General features: G+C 34.0%; 1 protein-coding gene across 3 annotated transcripts in view; it reads left to right on the top strand.

Moving 5' to 3' along the window:
• Window positions 1-19,890, top strand: part of PCBD2 (pterin-4 alpha-carbinolamine dehydratase 2) — a 55,068-nt gene that overhangs the window by 9,450 nt on the left and 25,728 nt on the right. Inside the window, exon 2 of one of the 3 annotated variants that reach the window (XM_007473366.3) lies at window positions 14,910-15,086. The exons of the other annotated variants lie outside the window; for them this stretch is intronic. Within the exon in view, the coding sequence (XP_007473428.1) occupies window positions 15,048-15,086 (39 nt within the window). The 5' untranslated portion in view covers window positions 14,910-15,047. The remainder of the gene's footprint in view (window positions 1-14,909; window positions 15,087-19,890) is intronic. 3 annotated transcript variants of the gene reach the window in all.

Below are 19,890 nucleotides of genomic sequence, written 5' to 3'. Positions count from 1 at the left end.
CTTGTTCTTTGGGGCCATTATTAATAACTAAATAGTGAAACAAAGAGAAGCACTGCTCTGATGCAGACATGACTTGTTATAAATGAGGACTCTGGGCAAAGATTGTTGCAGGAGATAATGTTTGGCACAAAACAATAACTTATACTCATGTTTCTCAGAGAAATGAGCATGATTGGGCAAATTGCTGTGAAACATGCAGTTACCTGAATTCATATATGTTGAGTTTGGCTAAAATGAGGTCATATTGTATTAGATATATGGAGACAAATCATCATTGTCCTCAAGGGACTTATGTTAGATTTTCTTATTCATAGATAAGTAAATATAAAAAAATATGGAGAGTAAATTGCAAATAGTTGATTGGTTAGTCTGTGGGCTCAGTTGCCTGGCCTCCCATTTCTTCTTTCCAGAGTCAGTATCTTTTCTTCAAAACCCTGTTCTGGGGGGGAGCTGGGTGGCTCAGAGGATTGAGAGTCAGACCCAGAGATGAGAGGTGCTGGGTTCAAATTTGGCCTCAGACACTTCCTGGCTATGTGACCCAGGGCAAGTCCCCATTGCCTAGCCCTTACTTACCACTTTTCTGCCTTAGAACCAATACACAGTATTGATTCTAAGATGGAAGGTAAGGGTTAAAAAAATTTTTTTTAAAAACCCTATTCCAGACTCATCTGAGTTCTTCGCTTCCATTGTATCTTATTGTCATTTCTGCTTTTCCTATTTGTTCAAATTTCCCTTCATAAAATTTTTCCTTTACCATTTCTTAGTCTTCTTCCAGATTTTATTGTTATTAGAATTTCCTTGTCCTTCCAAATTCAAAAATTCCGTCTTGAGTAGTTCTTTAAACCCTCTATCTCTGATTAGTTAACTAGATGACACAGTGTATAGAGTGCTGCGTCTGGAGTCAGGAAGACTTGAGTCCAAATTTGTTTTTTCCTGTCTGATCCTGGACAAGTTACTTAACCTTTATTTGTATCAGAGTTCCCTCAACTGTAAAATGGGAATACTAATAGCATCTACCTCCCAATGTTGTTGTGAGGATAAAATGAGAAAATGATTGTGAAATGCTTAGCACAATACTGGGTACATAGTAAGAGCTATATACTGTAGTAAGAGCTATATTAATGTTAACTATTACTACTATTATTTTTAAAATTTATTTTTAAAAGATATTTTATTTTCCCAATTACATGTAATAAGAATTTTCTACATATGTTTTCTGAAGTTATAGGATCCAAATTATCTTCCTCCTTTCCTTCTCTCCTTCCTTATGGTAAGTAATTTGATCTGGATTATGTATGTATTATTATGCAAAACATTTCCATATTGTTCATTGTTGTAAGAGAATTTTTATATAAAACTAAAACCCCCAAATAAAAACATAAATAAACTAAAGTGGAAAAAATAGTATGTCTTGATTTGCATTTTGACTCCAACAGTTCTTTCTCTGGATGTGGATACCATTCTTTGTCATAAGGTCCTCAGAATTGCCCTGGATCATTGTATTATTAAGAATAGCAAAGACAATCACAGTTGATTTTTCCACAACATTGCTACTACTGTGTACAGTTTTCTTCTGGTTTTGCTTTTCTGAAATCCTGTTCATCATTTCTTATACTAGTATTTTTATGATGATGATGATGATGATTTTTGGGGACAGTTTTTTGCTCTTTATCTCTTTGGATTTGTAACCTTTATAATTGAGCCTTTACTGAGCCCATAAAGCATAGAGTAAATATAGTTATGAACTTTATTACATATCTGCTTAGTGATTTTTATGTCTTTTTAACACAGAAACAAAGAAAAATATTTGTGTAAGTTGAGGTCAAGGATTTCATTCATTTAAGTCACAATGTAATTCATGATGCTACCAGGTAAAAAGTAAGAAAAATATCCTTGATGAAGATAGTATTTAGTGGTATCTCCTTTAAAAGTATACTGTTATTATATTTCCCCCAATTTTATCATTTCATCTTCCTGGAACTTATTTGGATAAGCTACAAAATAGATCTTAACTATGTCTTGCTCTTGGCTTTTTGTTGTGAGATTTGGCTATTGAAGTTGCTACTGATTTGTGTTATCAGGAGTGTTTGGCAATGTCATGGAACTGGAATCAGGCCACAGTGAACATCAGCAGTAAAAGGAGTTGGGTGTTGCATTTTCAAAGTTTATTAGCATTTGCATGTACTTGCATCATGATGAGTTTTGAATGGACTTGAACATGTGACAGTGCATTTGGGAAGTTGTGGTCCAAGGTGTCTGTTGGTAAGTTACTGCTTTTGCACAACTTTTCAGCTTGTGCTAAGTTTTAAAAAAGCCTAAAGAATAAAAAGCAAAGTAAAACTTCCTTTAACCAGAATCCAACAAAGTGGAACACTTAATCAGACAGAATTTTTTTCTTTACTGGACTTTTAGGGAAAAAAGGCAAACTCTAAGAATACAAACTGAGATTAGGAATATAGTAAGTAAACTTCCCAGAGTTACCTCATTTAACAAATTTTTTTTTAAGACAAAAAAAGGAATAGGAAAAAAATCAGCATAACTGATCACTACAGATACATAGAAAAAGCCTGAAAATGTGTGCAAACCTTGCACCTCTGTAGAGTGAAGGGGCTGAAGTTGTCTTCTCATGTTTCTTCATTCGAATCATGATTATTCTTTGTAATTTGGCAGCATTTACTTATTTTTATTTTTTTGTGGTGGTTTTGTGGTGGTTTTTTAATTTTTTTGTGTGGTTTATTTTTTTATTTACATTGTTGTAGTTACTGGGCATGTTTTTTCTTGTCTTTGCTTACTTCATTCTGCATTAGTTCATATAAATCTTTTCATGTTTCTCTGTATTTATTACGTTCCATCATTTCTTATAGCACAGTGGTAATTTGTACCATATTGTGTTTAAGCATTTCTCAGTCAATGGGTGTCTACTTTATCTCCAATTCTTTGATATTATAATGTTACATAAAGTACTTTTGCAAATATTTTGGCATATATTAGAACTTTGTTCTCATCAGTAGAGTCCTTGGGGTATAAGCCTAATAATGGAATCTCTGGGTCAAAGGGAATGGGCATTTTATTTGCATTATATTTACATATTTTCAAATTCACAGCCCTACCACAAAGTCATTAGTGGCTCCTAACATTGATTCTTTCCTCTATTGTCATTTTTGCCAATTTGCTAAGTGTGAAGTGAAACCTTTGAGTTGTTTTCCTTTGCATTACTTTTATTAGTAATTTGGAGTATTCTTTGATAGCATTGCCAATACTCTATCATCCTTTTAAGAACAATTTTTTTAGATAATTTTTGATAGTTAATATGGATTTGGTTTTCTTTTGGAAAGTTTTGGTCTCTGATGTTATTTTTAGAGGCTTTATGTTTACTTTGAAGATTAGATAAGGACAATTACCTGGTGCATTTGTGAATTGAAATCTGGATATAAATTCCAATTATAACTATATGGAATAGTCTATGTACTTTAAGCATTTCCTATTAACTTTTGTTGTTAATACTAGTGCAGTGAATTGTGCAAAATTATACTGTATTTTGGGAACAGCAAAGAGCATAGCATATCATTAGTAAAAATAAAACATTGTGATTTCATTGATGTGGTACTTGGTAGTTGAAATGCTTAGAATGCCTGATCTCAAAGGTGCTTGGTATTTGTAAATGAATTTGGGTTTTCTGGTTTAGACATATATAAAGAATCATTGTATAAATCTCCTTTTAAGATTGGACAAATTGTGGTGGTCATGGGCTTATCAGGATTGAAAGTGACTGCCATTTCATAGCAACACTTTGAAACACTAATACTGGTAATTAACATGTCAAAAGTTGGTTATCTTTAAAAGTAGTGGACATCCCTGAAACACTTATCAGAATTAATTGATGTTTCTGTTTTGGCCTTATTTCATATATGTAAAATCTCTCTTTAATATTAGAAATAGAATATAGAATGTGAATGAAATTCCACTGGAAATGGAAAATGTTAAAAAAGAAGGGTGAGACATTGGATTTTAAGTATAAAAAATAAGATAAGGAATTCTGACCTCATGCCTTATATAACATTATCATGCATATAAAATGTAGTTTAGCATGTCTATGTGTACCAGACAAAACTAATATTTGTACTTTAGCAGATACTATTATCTCACTCCCCCCTCCCCCGAAACTGTTGTGGAATATGACACTTCCTATTGTTCTATCATTAAAGAAAAGATAGATTTTAATTATTGTTTTATTGTAGATGTTAAATTTTTTCATATAGTCTACATAACCAAAATGTGATTGTTGAATAGAACATCTGAGAGATATTATCTTTTACTTTCATAAGTTTGAGAAGTAATACAGTTTTAGACACAATTTAAGAGAAGTTCCATCATTTTCATCATTTTCCTCTACTCCCTCAACATTCTCTCTAGGAACTCATAGTAAAATTCAGACTGGTGGATACATTGGTGAGCTATTATTCTCTGAGGCTCCAGTGGGACTCTTAGGTACGATAGGACCCATCTGGAGCTCTGCAGCTGGAGTTTGGTGTATCAGTGTCTGTGTCCTCTGGGGAATGGCAGTATTCAGGAAGAAATGAAGGCTAAAAGCATTATCATTTTTATTCATTTTACTCTACCCTGTTTATATACTACTCAAGTTGTAGATCTGACGTGTACTTTCAAAAACATATGCATTGCATAGACTTTGGGAAATGTAAAACAGGTGCCAGAAATGCAAATATGAAACCACACTGCAGTGTGAAATTGTTGTGGTCATTATACTGTTCTTTAATAAAAATGGACTTTTAACTGCATCATTTTTTCTTAGTTGTGTTGTAAATCTTCTGTTTACAGGATTTTGTCTGAGTATTTAGTAGAAGTCCAAAAGTTATGAAGTATAATTTCCTTAGTGGTCTTTGTCTTGCCCTTTTACAGATGGTGTAAAATCAGGTGTGTAAAAAATAAAAAGCAGTTGAGTTGACGTGAAAGATATTTCAGATTTATGCATTGCAGATGATATTGTGTGATTAATGCATTCATTGCTTTTTATTGCTTTTTACAGATAATGCTCTTGATGCATGAAAAATTATGTGGGTTAAATCTGTGCCAGGTTTTAGAGATTTTGAATATCCACAGATGTTATCATATAAGTACTATAATTATTTTAAGATCAAGAAATGTTTATGAAATGCAAAGACATAAATTTCATTTATGTAAATTTCCATCATTAATAAGAAACTTTAGTGTGAGTGGTTTATTTACCTTAAATTTAAATGACAAGAAAAATAGTACTTGAGTTATATTGCTCAAGCACTGCATTGCTTGTGCTGTATACATATGTTTAATGTGAATTGATAATGATGAACTGTTGGCCTATTATTTATAGAAAACAGTCTGGTAATGGAAAAGTTAAAATTAATTGTTTCTTTGCTCTTCTCAGTTCTTCAAATTTATTCTGTTGCACTAGCTCTTCTGCTTTAGCAGAGCTATTACTGACATTTTTGGTTTGCACAGTAGAAGTTTTACACAATTTTTTTTATACAAGTATGTTTGAATTTTTGTTTTTTGATTAGCTCAAAACACAGTCATAAATAATAGGTGGTTTGGCATTATCTTCAGTGGTGAAAGACATCATTACTGTTTTTTCCTTAACATCAGACTCGCCAAGGGCTGAATTTTTTTCTCTTCTCTTAAGCTCTGTAAATTGTTTGTAAGGAAGATTTCTTTTTTAGTGTTTGTGTCCTTTTGTTTGTTTAATAGAGTGCCTTCTACATTGTAAGTGCTTAATTAATTCTTGCAGGGGGATTTCATTGCTTATCTTTAACCCAGTAGTTTTCTACACTCAGAAACAAAGTAACCGAGCATATGTACATTTGTTCCTTCTACCTAGTCCTTAGATGTATAATTATCTTAACTCTTTTTGTTCTCAAATAAGATTAATTACTAGCACTTTTCCCCTTCCCCACAAGGAGATAATATTTTTTAGTTCTTCTTCCCCTTCCTCCCCTAAAACCCTTACCTTCTGCTTTAGAACTGATACTAAGTATCAGTCCCAAGGCAGGTAAGGGCTCTGCATTTAGGATTAATTGATTTGTCTAGGGTCACATAGTAGGAAGCACCTGAGTCTGGATTTGAACCCAGGACCTTAAATCTCCAGACCCAACTCTATTCACTGAACCACCTAGCTGCTCTTAAATAGTTCTTAAAATGTCTTCCTCAGGTAGGTCAGATAGATAAGTACTAATCAAGTAGGAAATAAGCATTTGTTAGTCACCTCCTTTGTACCAAGCACTGTGCTAAGTTCAAAAAGAGACAAAAGATAGTCTCTACCCTCAAGGAGCTCACAGTTTACTGGGGGGATAACAAGCAAACAAATAAGTACAAACCAGGTAAATAAGAAATAATTAAAAGAAGAAAGGAAATAGAATTAAGAAGGATTGGGAAAACTTCTTGTAGAAGATGGGATTTTAGTTAGAACATAAAAAAAGCCAGGGAAGCCAAAGGTAGAAATGAAGAGGGAGATTATCTTGTTCATCGAACTGTAAGAAGTCCAGTTGTCATTGGGTTGAAGAGTTCATGGCAGGAAGCAAGTTGTAAGAAGATTAAAAAGGTAGAAGGAGGCCAGTTTATGAAGAACTTTGAATGCCAAACTGAGAACTTTGTATTTGATCCTGGAGGTGATAATGAGCCATTGGAGTGATTGTGTAAGTGTGTGTATGTGACATGATCTGACCCGCACTTTAAGAAAATTACTTTGATGGCAAAATAGAGGCTGGATTAGAGTGGGGAGAGACTAGATAGATGGAGCCACTGTCAGGCTATTGTAATCTATGATAGCAGTAGATAGTTTTTAGAAATAGGGAAATGGGAAACAAAGCCCAGGATTTCTGGATAACCCACAATGATTCTGATACTATAGTATAGAGAAGCTTGTTTAGAAGATCTGCTGTGTTCAAGGACACATATTATGTCACTTTTCCATGTGTAATCTGCAAAAATAAACCAAGCTACTTTACTTTGGAAGTTACTTGTATGCTGCTGTTGAGTAAACATATGTCCTTTCCCTGTATTGTTAAACCAATTGTAACTAATCAGGAAATACTGCTAATGAATTTCCATTATGCAGCTTTACTGACAGCCAGTAAAGTATAACTGAGCCAGCTTGCCATGTCATTTTCAATCAACTGCAAATATCATGCCTCCTAAATAAACTAGGAATGTGGATATGCAACAGATGCCTAGACCTAATCTGTTTAACCCTAGATCCAAAAGCAGCACATTCTTATCACTGTGATCCCTTGTGCTGTCATCATGTTATAACTAGTGTTGCTATTGGTGTTGGTGATGTAAAGAAGTCATATTTAATGTTTTACCTCTTACAGAGGGCTTTCCTCACACCTTTTTTAGATAAATAGTGAGAATATTCAAATCACCTTTTATAGATGAGGAAACTTGGGCACAAAAACATGAAATAACCTGGAACTAGGATCTGAACCAAGGGCTATTGATACCAAGCCCAGTGGTCAAATGCAAAAACAAATGAAGCTGTGGTTTTTATATTTCTTGACTTGACTTGATGTCTTTGAATTGAGCTTCCCTCAAAGTTCTCTTAGTGACTACAAATGAAGTATGTGACTTGCTCCCTACTTTAAAGGATATACTTGGGGAGACAGGGCACAGGAAAGAATTTTTAATAAACACAGGTAAAAGTGGATGCTAAATAAGCATGGTACATAGAAATATGTCCTAAAGATGATCGGAAATTAGTTAAAAGGTCATTATGGTTGAACTTAATTAGGGAAAGCACTCTTCAGGAGGTAAGATTAGAACTGGGCTATGAGGGTTACATAGAATTTGGAGAAGAGCATAAGCAATTATATATAAGCAGGTGAAGAGTGAGAGTAGTGAAGCCAGAGGACAGTGAGGTGATTGACCTGACTGAAGTAGAGATTATTTATTGGGAATTATGGAATTGGATAGGTGTGGTAGGGATATGCAAGAGGTAGGAAGGGGCGTTGACAATTGTGAAATTCCTCTGATGAACTCTACCTTTTGGTAAGTATACACTGTGATTTCAAAATCAATATGGAGTCTTTTGCATTCCCAATCCAAACTGGTCTCTTCTTGATTTCCTCATTTTTATCAGTATACCTCTGTTCTTCCAAGTCATTCAGTTTTGAAAACTCAAAATCCCATTGTATTTTCTTTTTTAGTTATAAAGTCTGTTTATGAACTATCATTTATTTCCTTATGAGAAGATATGAACTGGTGGTGGGATGGAGGGGGAGAGATAGAAACATGGAGTGTGGGAACAGGTATCTGTGGGGAGGGGATGGGAAAGTGAGAATCTGGAGGATGAAAATCGAGAGGTTGGAGTGAGGATTTAGGGGCTTCATTGATGAGATCACGAATCCATTGAAGTTCTTAAGTAAAACATGGTTTTCTTTTTCAAACTACACTTTTGTTATACCACTCTAGATGCACATTGCCCAGTCTTTCCCTGACTCATCCTATAATTATTAATAAGTTAATATCTTTATAGTACTCTTTCATAGCTTCACTATCTGCTTATAATCCCTGAATGGCTCCTTGGTTTTTAGAAGTTAGGACTAATTAGCTTTCATTCAAGGTCTTTCACTATTTGACCTCAATCCATATTTCAATTTTATCTACTTATATGAACCCTCTTTTTGAGCCAATTTTACTTGTTGTTGCTCATGTTGCTTCTGCTTTTTCCTCTTCACCTAGCACAATTCACAGTCATATCTTTATTTTCTGAACTTATTGTTTCCATCATTCATTTGTGGCTTAACACTGCTTTATGTCATTATTTGTATTATTATTTTACATTATTATCTTTTTTGTTAAACTTCTTAAAGAAAGATATTTTATATATATATATATTTTTTTTTTCTTTCCCTCATCATTCAGCATTGTAAATAAAGTCAACTGGTAAGCTGCTGCCTAAATATTTGTAAAGCTGTTGAATACCAGAGATAATTCCTATTAATGTTTTTTCAGAGTAACATCTTTGTTTTTAATTTTCAGCAAATTACATAAAGACCTTTCTTTCCCTTTGGTTTACATCTTCCCATTTCTTAGACCAGGGATTGTTTTTTTTTTAAACTCTTACCTTCCATCTTAGAATCAATACTATGTATTGGTTCTAAGGCAGAAGAGTGGTAAGGGCTAGGCAATGGGGGTCAAGTGACTTATCCAGGGTCACACAGCTAGGAAGTGTCCGAGGCCAGATTTGAACCTAGGATCTCCCATTTCTAGGCCTGACTCTTAATCTACTGAGCTATCCAGATGCCCCTAGACCAAGGATTTTTAACATGGCTGGGGTCTAGGGCAAGTTTTCAAGGTGGAAAAAAATTAAATCTTTATTTTAGTATACTTTATTTGCTTTATAATCCTATGTATCTTATTTTATGCATTCTGAGAAGGGGTCCATGGGCATCACCAGATTGCTGATGGTATCTATAACACAAAAAAGGTTTGTCTGTTTTCTTCTAGTTAAAATTAAATAGTCCATGACTATTGTATAATCTGATGACATGTGACATTAGGAATATAATTTTTAATTGTTAGTACAATATGTGCAAGATTTAGAACAAATTCATTGATTATGCTCCAGAGAGACAGCTTTGATGGTGTTACTTTAGTATCCTATTTAGAAGAAGGCTGTAGGACAGTTTAGGCTATTTTAGCAATAGCACTCAGTTTATATGAAGTAAAATTCTTTGTAAGTGCTTTTTGCCAGAAAGATCTCATGCTATGATTTATACAGAGATGTCATGCTTAGGAGCTTATTCTTGTTAAGCAAAATTAACTTGGTACAAATGTTTATCTTTAGATCCTATTAATTGTGGTTATTTTACATTGCTTCCTTTTTCTTTTAATGTAGCATCATAGAAGCTCCTCTATGACTTTGGCATCTTTTGGCTAATTTCTGGTATATTTGGTGATCTGGATGTACAGATTAAAAAAGTTTTTGATGCATTTTTAAAAATTATTACAAGCTTACAATCCTATTGCTTTAGTTATTCTTTATGCAGAACCTGGATCAATATGAGGTTCATTTGTTAAGCACACCTGTATGGAATTGAGGGCTAAGATTTGCAATTTTGTGATTAGATGTTGAGAATGATGATGTTTTTGAATAGACCAAACTTACCCCTGCCAGGGTATAGAGGTAGAGTAAACTCAAGATGTCGATTACAGTATTGGAATGGAACAGACACTAAATAATGTCAACTTTTGGATGACTTTCTCCTTTTTCTAAGTGGAAGACAGCAACAATAGTTAAGAAATGTTCGAGAGCTCCCAAATCTATTTCCATATGAAATGTGGAACCTAATGAGAGCTTTTCAGCACAAATATCATTTTACCTTAAAGAAATGCTGTTCAAAATCTAGTCCTAAGTTATTTTTTCACTTTTTTCAGAAAAGAGATAGGCTTTAAAAAGGATTTAAGGAAAGCTGTATTCTTTGGAGGTTTTTATGAAACTATCAACAGTCTCACAGGACATGAGGAGATGCCATTCAATAAATTAAAACAGAAAAAAAAATTACTAAATCCTTTGTGGCCTGAAAGAGTTAATGTTAAGTTCTAAAGTATTTCCTCCAGTTACTAAATACTTTATAGATTTGTTTGGCATCCTAGAAATAGATAGGTCTATGGTTGGCCTTTAAGATGAAATGTCTTGCAAGAGATTGATACCTAGAAATTGAACTGGAACTGGAACTCTTTAGAAAAGGTGGCTTTTTTTTTTTTTGCTCTGAAAGAGCCCATTAGTCACTGAATGTGAAGAAACAGATACAAAGAGCATCCATGATAAACTGAATATGTCAGTGAATAAGGGTCTGTTGCATAAACTATACTCCCTCAATTCTTTCTTCCTATTTTTTTAAGCTGCATGCTTTCACTAAGTTTAACTTTTGAGTGATTGCTCACATGTTACAGGAATCAAATTAGGTCTCTCAACAATACTAATACCATTATATTCATCTGATCTTATTTTTAAATTAACATATGAAGGATCTAGAATAAACATCACTCTTAGTAAAGAACCACAGAGTGTCTTCATGGCCATATGTAGTAGAAGTTCTAATTTTTACAGTGTCATTTAAAAGTTAGGAGAGAATTTTATAGAATGGAATTTGCCTGTCTTAGAAAAATGGACAGGCTGAATTGATCCTAGTAAATCAGACCCTTTAAATTATTCTAGGAAGTAAGAAAGAAAAAATAAATGTGATTAGAAGGCACTAAGATCTAAAAATAGAAACAATGGTATGGAGAATATTTTCATAGAAATGAATCTTAGAAATTTGCTTCAGGTAAAGGAATTTTTTCAACTTAAGAGTTTTTTCATTGTAAATTAAATATTTGTAAAGCCTTCATCACATTTATACACTTTCCAAATTCTTTCCCTTTTTTGGCAAATTCTGGTAACATAGGAACTGTAACTTAAATCTTTTTTGTCTTTTAAAAAAATAATTTGGGCAGTTTAGAACATTTTTTCTTATTTGTTTTTTTGTAGAGTAACAAGTGGTTGTCACTGGATATCAAATTTAAATAGTGATAATATGCTATAATCTCTTTTAAGACATTTGTCTGGTGAGTCATTTAATGTAAGTTTTCTTTAGGAAATTTTGCTGTGATAAATGACCCCAAAGAGCTTTAAAAAACATGCCTAATGACACTAAGCTGAGTTGTGGAAGAACTGCTTTTTATTAATTAATTTGTGCTGTATTATACAATTGTGCTGAGTTGTTGTCTTGGTTTGGAGCACAGTGCAGTATCTGATATTATGGCATGCTTATGAATCCCCACAATGCTTTCTTTCAAGTCTTAGAGCATCACTTTTTTTCCTACATTGATCAAAGGTTAGAAAACTGTTTTATATGTGTAGCCAGGATATTTCATAGCTGTCTTACATTCTTAATCTTTTGGCTATTTGGTTGAAATATATCCACGCCTCTTAAATATTGAAAACATAATATCCTTTAAACTACAACAGCAGAGTTAAAATGAATTTTATGTGAAATATTCAGTTGTGGATCACATCTTCAGCTTTTTATATGCCACAGTGGTCTTGTTTTTTCCTTTCCATTGTCTGATAGTGAGGTCATTTTCAGTCCTCTGAGAAATTCTATTCCCAGCCAGATGCGGCCCATATATTAAAAATAGCACCTGTGGCTAATATCACAGCAGCTTACCATAAATTTACATGGTAACTAGGATTATATCTGTCATGACTGCTAAAAAATGTCTAGATTTAATTTGATTTCCAGTATTGTAGAAGCTATCCAACATTTTGCTTCATAACTATATTTTAAAAGTTAAAAATCACTCCATTGTTAAGTTTTATAGCACTCCTAGTGCCCATTAAGTTGATTTGTTCAATGGAGGTCAGAGTAAAGCAACTTGGCTACATTAAGATCGGAAACCAACCCATTTGTGACAAATTTAGTCCTCGAGTGTGAATCTTCTCAACGTCTCTGCACTGATTGGATTCAGGTGTAGCTTATGTCAGTAGCATTTAACCTCAAAAGAATGAGCAACATGATTTGCTTGTTATAAGTTACAAAATATTTTGCATTTGTTCGTTTTAATGTAACTGTTGACTACATGGACCTGTGTCTGACTGCTATACTCTGCCTGAAAGAATTGATTTTAAAGTCTAGGGTAGGCTAGGTTGGTGCTGTCTCTCCCTCCCCCCTTTTTATATGGTCCATACTAAAATTGTTTCATTTCCCATTATCCTTTGAGTCATCTCCCACATGTTATGATTTGTGCACCTGCATAGTTCTAAAATTATTTTGGGGTGTCATTTTATCATGTTATTCACTAACTTCCTAGCATTTATGAATATAATAAGTGATTCACAGTAAATCAAAATAATTTAAAAGAGTTGGATAATGAATTCCTACAGTATCTACCAGTTTGACATGTGTCGTTGTTAGAAGCTGGTAGTAAATTTTCATGCCATGAGAAAATTAATTCAGAGTCCAGAAGTGAATTTGAAGTACTAGCTCAAATACCCAGAAATTTAACATCTTTTTCTGCATACATTGTTGATTAACATGTTCTTTAATTTGTACTTTTAATTGACTTAGCAACAATCTCATTTCTGAGTTAGGAGGTTGCAAGGTCAAGTTTTGGTATAACAGTCAGGAAATATTCCAGCTGCCTGGAACAGGATCTGTATGTGTGTGTTACCCTCTTTTTTAGGTGGGAATACAAAGAGGGAGGCAAGTTCTTTCCTGTTGATTTTTCAAGTGGAAGTTTAAAATATCCTTTTAACAAACCTAAGGAAGAAGAGTAACTGCCAGGACACAAGAGGATATGTGTCCATTAGTATACATACTTAACTGATAGCAGTAGTCATGATGATTTGAAGTGGAAGAAATATTAAATTTGTGTTGCAAATTCTATGTATCTAGTATTCTATCAGATAGTAATAAACCTTATACTATTGGGAGTTAGAGAATATTGTTAATGACAAATTCAAACTCTCATAAAATAATAATGTCTTGTACTCTAATATAAAGATCTTACACAATTGACTAATAAGGAATTAAAATACTTTTATCTCTACTTGCTTACTAATGATTTAAGAACTAGATGAATGAGCTCTATGTGCACACAAGGAATACGACATATCTTCTGACTTCATTAATTTCTTGGAAGTCTTAGAAAGAGAGAGATGCATAATATATTGCTGGACTCTTGTCTTGCAACAGCGTCAAGAGATGCAGTATTGGGGAAATTCTAGCTCTCTTGAAAACTAATTGAGTTCTTTGATTTATCTATAGGAATAATAGAGTCAGAACGTGTTTAACTTGCTTCCTTTGAAAGCTAAACATGACTAGGACTTTCCTGAAAATGTTATATCAGTGTTTTTCTCATGAGTTCAAGGAAATAGACTTTCAAAAAGGAAAGGAATTATGTGGTTGCATCTGTTCTTCACCACATAGATTTATTCTGGATCTAAGTTAGATTATAAAAAGGCCCAAAAATGATCTGTTGTGAAGCCAGCATTTGTAAATACAACTATTTAAAAATGATGCATTTTTCAATATGTAACTATACCTTATCTTAGAAAATCTTGTTAGTGACAGAGTTTTCTACATTTCTCTTCAGCTCAAAACTGAAATGCTTAAATATTACTTGGAGTGAAACACAAAACATATTGCTATTATGAACCAGTAATGTCATTTTTTTTACCTGGGCTTTGTATATGTATCTGTAGATAAGGTTTCTTAGAGAGAAACAAAAAACATTATTAGACTTTTGTTTTAAACTATTTAATTAGTTAACTTGAGAATGGCATAATTATTTTCCTATTTTTAATATTTGAGTTGTACATTGTTATCAGCTTTTGAAAGCATCTTGGTCTATAGTTATTTAAAACTTTCACAAGGGAGAATGAAACTCTATCTGTAGATTTTGGTTGCCATATTTCTTAGATTCATTTTTGGATAACCATGGTATGCCATTTTCAAAAGAATTGTGACTCCTTTTTTTTAGCTAATATGCACATGACTTTATCTGGTTAAATGAATAAATTATTTTAAAGGTAAATTGCTTTGAAAAAGAACAAAGAACTCCCACAAAATTGCTTTCTAATAATTTTTTTCAAATCACCAAAATTATGTTTTAAATATTTTGTGATATGATATTTTTGTGTCTTTAATTAAGAATGGACTGGCTGGTAAAAGTTGGGAAAAAGAAAAGGAAAAGATTACAATGGACCTATTTAAAAATTAACCATTACTTGCCAAAAGCCCATCAGAGCCACATAGCGGACATCCGTTAATCCAGTGGTTAGCTGTTTCAGGCTTTAATGCACACTGTTTTACACGTTAACGGTTTTGAAGTTCCAGGCCAGAGCTGACCTTTCACATCTGCTCCTTTCACAGTAGGAATCTCCACTTACTGCATCCTGTCAGAATGGATTAGAATGACAAAGCACAGGACTCGCTTTGGCTGCAATTTAGTTTTTGATCAGAATTATTTCTTTCACAAACAATCACATTTGCTAAAATGTTACATCTGCTATGAAAACCACTGGCAGTTCCTCAGTTTATCAATATGATGTGAGTATAATTTTTCATTTGTTTTTTATAAAATGGCAAACCAGCTTTTTTTTTTGGTGATATATGCGTGTATATTGGGTTTCTGCCTTTTATTTCTTTGGACTCGGAAGGAAATTTGCTTATATCTTTAAATTAACATGAAGTTGACTGAAGACATGGGGATTTAAGTAAAATTGTTTATATTGTAGAACACAATTGTTCATTTGGATGCCAAGACTCTAATATTATTTCCCCAAACTGTTAGAAGTGGTTGTGTTTCTCACACAAGGAAATTCTTTTCCTTTCTTAGTGTCTGTATAGTTTTCATTGGGTGAACTGGAATCTCTATCTCAGTTTTACCCTGCTCTCTTGTCTTAATGATGTAAACATTTTCTATTCCTGTTGCACATCCCCAAATCCATCACTACTTTTGTGAGATATTTGGGGCATGGAAAACTTTAGAACCCTTGAAAAGGAAATGCTTTCTCAAGTGGCAGTAGAGGCAGAGATATTTATTGAAAATTTTTTTAGTGAGAAGCTATAACCAGATGGAAGGTTGTCCCAGGCAGGAAAATCTGGGTTCAAGTCCTGCTTTTGATCCATGCTGGCTTTGTTACTGTGGACACTTTCCCTCCTAGTCTTTCAGGGTCCCAGACAACTCTTTAAGTTGATAAGTTATAGGGGAGGAGCTAACCTGCATTTGTAGAGGCAGTTTCTACCCTGAGAGTTCCCTATACTGATGAACTATGTGAATAGGCCACGTCTCTTTAGGGCAGATAGATGGTAAAATGGTTTAAATATCTGGCCTGGAGTCAGGAAGAACTCAGTTCAAATTCTGCCCCAGACTCTTCCTAGCTGTATGACCCATGGCACTTAACCTTGTTTGCTTCAGTTTCTTCATCTATAAAATGAACTGGAGAAGGAAATGGCAAAGCACTCCAAACCTTAAATGAGATCATGACTGAAACAACCAAACAACAACATCTCCTTAGCACACAGGATACATTTTATTTCCTGGTCTTTAGGCAAAGACTGAATTTTAAGTAAAGATTGGTTTTAAGCAAATGCTTGTTGGGTATGATGGCTGAAGGGATTCTTTTTCAGAGAATAACTGATTGTATTTGGTGGGTATTGATGTCCCTTCCAATTGTAGAAGAGCATATTCTTCCCCTCATGGCATACAGTCCATGTTGGGTGCTCTGAGGCTGTGCCCACAGAAAGCAAAGTCTAGCAGGAGAGCGTGAATGACCTGCCCTTTTTACAACTTAATTTGGGGAGGCTCATTCCTCACCAGTGAATTGGCCACCAGGGGATACATTGTTTTGTCCTTCAACTAGGTAAACTAGTAGAATCAGAATGGGGCCTAGAAAAATGGCTTACTCCGAGTCATTCAAAACTTTTTTGTTCTTTCTAAGAAAAGATATTTTGGGGGCAGCTGGGTAGCTCAGTGGATTGAGAGCCAGGCCTAGAGATGGGAGGTCCTCGGTTCAAATATGACCTCAGACACTTCCCAGCTGTGTGACCCTGGGCAAGTCACTTGACCCCCATTGCCTAGCCCTTACCACTCTTCTGTCTTGAAGCCAATACACAGTATTGACTCCAAGATGGAAGGTAAGGGTTTAAAAAATAAAAAGAAAGAAAAGAAAAGATATTTTGAGACATGCCAAATTTGGTTGACCTCAGAGAGGTTGTGATGTACTAGAGAGTATATGCTTTGTGTTCCTAATGCTAAACAAATTAAATTTGTTCTTTGCTATTGACAGAATATTCCGGACTAAAGTAAGTAGAGCAGTCATTCTGAATGAACTAAATCATTATTGCTGTTGGCCTCACATATCTAGAAGAGGTTTTAAGTTGTATTTGCACAAGATGGATTTTGCCAATGGGGGGATAGAGGGTTTTGCACAAGATTTTGTAGACATTTTCATGCCATTCCATAGGATTTATCATCTTGCACAAAAAATTGCTGAGAGTTGTTAGAGAATCTGGACATATTCACTGCATAGTGGGAAGAGAAAGAGAAACATTTTATTAGTGAAGCCTCTCTCTCCTCGGTGCCAGATTGTATCAGAGCTTTATTATAATAGAACCTCAGGTGGATAGGGCTAAGAAATCAGAAAAAATACCCAAATAGGTATTTGAATTAATTTATGTTTACATTCTGACTCTCTTTGACAGTCCTATCAAGGAGGTAGGCTAGCCAGATGTCATGAACTTGTGACAGGCAAGTAGGAAAACTGAAGCGCAGAAAGCTTAAGTATTTGGCTACAAGACTAGAAAGAAATTCAGGCCTGACTTCCTAGACCAGCAAATGTTTCATTGTACTGCATTGCTGGTCCTGCACATGTAAGCATGCTCTTTGAGGCATTTATTACAGTATTTCCACTGTTTTTCTTTGGTGGCTAGAACATTTATTTTAACTGGTCCAATTATCATTGTTCTTTGCACAGCAGAGTTTATTATTTTAAGTGACTGATTGCTTTAACAGGTGCTCAGCAAGTGAGGGCTTCATTGTATTATTTAATGTTTTGGTTGGATGAAAAAATGCATAAAAAATATAACCAGGATTTTTGTTTGGTGCAGCACCTCTAAGTTATACCATTTCCATTGCCATTTTTATCCATGAAACTCTTTACTAGAATATGTTGGATAAAGGAATTACACTACTAAGAAAGAGACCTTACATTCTTACAAGTTTTTTCTTTCGCTTAATTGAACAATTATGAAAAAGCTACTAAAAGCAGAAATGAGAATTTTGGGTGGTTCATTTAGCTTTTAGAGAAAGGATGCAAATGATAAGATTATAGTTCTGTATCAGGAATTATTGCTATTAAAAAATTTCCCTGAATTTTTCTTAGGCATAATACCTCTTCTCCTGCCATCTATTAGATAAGAATTGGTGTTTATTTAGAATGATGACCTTGAGGTGCTGTTATGATCCTCGAGTCAGTGAAGTAATTTATTTCATTTGAACAATGCAGGAAAGATTTTTGCTGATGGATTTTTAGAAAGATTTTTCAGTGTTAAGGTTTGAAATAAAGAATTTTCTGCTTACTTCTCAGTTAATCAGAACATTCAGTTAATTTTAGTCTTGGTGAGAGCATTTCACTTAATTGAGATTTTACTGTTTTCATTTAATTCTTTAGGGGACTATATATTGTAATTGAAAAAATATAGGGCATTATTGAGAAGTGAAGGTGATATAAAAACAGAAGATAGTAATACATGGTATACAAAGTCTAGGGTAGATACATGGTAACTCAAAAGCATGTATTTAAGCATGTATTTATAGAACAGACATCTTTAAATTATTTTTTGTAGATTGAATATAGTTTAAGTCTACCAAGGGAGCTTGATATTTATTTCATAGTAAACTTATGAATCCTTTTGTAAAGTGAATGACAAAAACTTAATTCCTTTTTTTGGGGTAAGCCTTAAGTTTTCACATATTAGGTTTGCTGAAGGTATTTCTCTTGTGTGATTCAAGTTAATAAATCAGAAAGAGAAGTTGAGTGATTCAGAGGTCAATGCTTAGTGACAATACTTGACAGATGATATTGCTGTTTAATAGAAAAAGGTGTGTCATTTGATGTCTCTACCCATGATGCTTAATGTAACACATGATAATGTAAGCTTTCTTGATTTTAAAGCTTTAAAGTTTAAAGTTGATTTTGAAGTGGCTCTAGAAATCTGAGAACTTGTTTGAGGCATATAAAATGTGCTGAAATTAATTTGTAACTTAGGTCTGACTGAACAGAAAATATTTTTAGGGAAAAAAGACACTCCAACCCCAATTAAAATTTATTCACATCAATAATTTCCAAATTCACCAAATTTTATTATAGATTCTCATAGACTTTCAGTATGTTTTTTACTACTATGCAGATAGTACATTATCAAATGTAAGTTGTGAAATCTCATTTTTATGTTGGCTTCTTGGTTTTTGAAAATAGATGCTTCATGATGTATTTTTCTACCATTCAGTTTCCAAAATAAAAACTTATCATCTCGTGAAGAAATAGGAACATTTCCTCTACAGATCCTTTGAAAGAATGGTGATGTTGGTCTTGCTTTTACTCATTCAGGAATAGTCATTGGAACTGTGTTGGGATTATTGCAGTAGACTTCAGAGTAGATAGTCCTGGATAACAGAGGCCTGTTGGAGATCTGTGGTAGGTAGCTCTCTCACATTCATCAAGTTGTGATTTAGTAATCCTGCTCTTTTTGGGTGGAAATCTTATTTTACACAGGTCTTTATGGACAAAATTATTAAATATATTTGTCTATGTAAGCAAACTGATAAATTTGTAATAAAGTGTATCAGACCATTTACTTGGCAGGGACAGAACAACTTGTGAAAGCAGAGCTGTTTCCAATGGAGCATGTAGAGCTTTGAAAATTCTCAGCCACAGCATAAAGTGGTATTTCAAATCACCCTTAAACAATTGTTTGTTTTCCTGTTCCCAACCAAGTTTATAAAAATTTGGTCAGACAGGCATTTTATTTTGATTTAAAATATTTTTTAGTGAATAATTATCTGCTAAATGTACATATGGTCCTGAACTTTCTTATTATTATCAGGAAGGATGGATCCTGGAAGTTAAGGGGTTTCTTACAGATCCAATCCAGTTACTGATTGGCACAGGAGGATTTACTTGCTCTTTTTCTGACCTGGGCTCAGTTGCCCCTCCTTAGGCAGTCTGGTGGCCCATACCATCCTCCTTGGGGCTCACTCTATTGATGTGGGATTTTGTATGGACATGTGATCCTCAAAGTCCTCTGCAGCTCAGATCTCCTGAGCTTGAGAGGCCTGCTAGTCTCAACC

The sequence above is a fragment of the Monodelphis domestica genome, chromosome 1 (genome assembly GCF_027887165.1).
Source record: "Monodelphis domestica isolate mMonDom1 chromosome 1, mMonDom1.pri, whole genome shotgun sequence".
Lineage (NCBI taxonomy): Eukaryota > Metazoa > Chordata > Mammalia > Didelphimorphia > Didelphidae > Monodelphis > Monodelphis domestica.
Note: the sequence above shows the minus strand (reverse complement) of the source record. Positions and strands in the feature narration are given on the sequence as shown.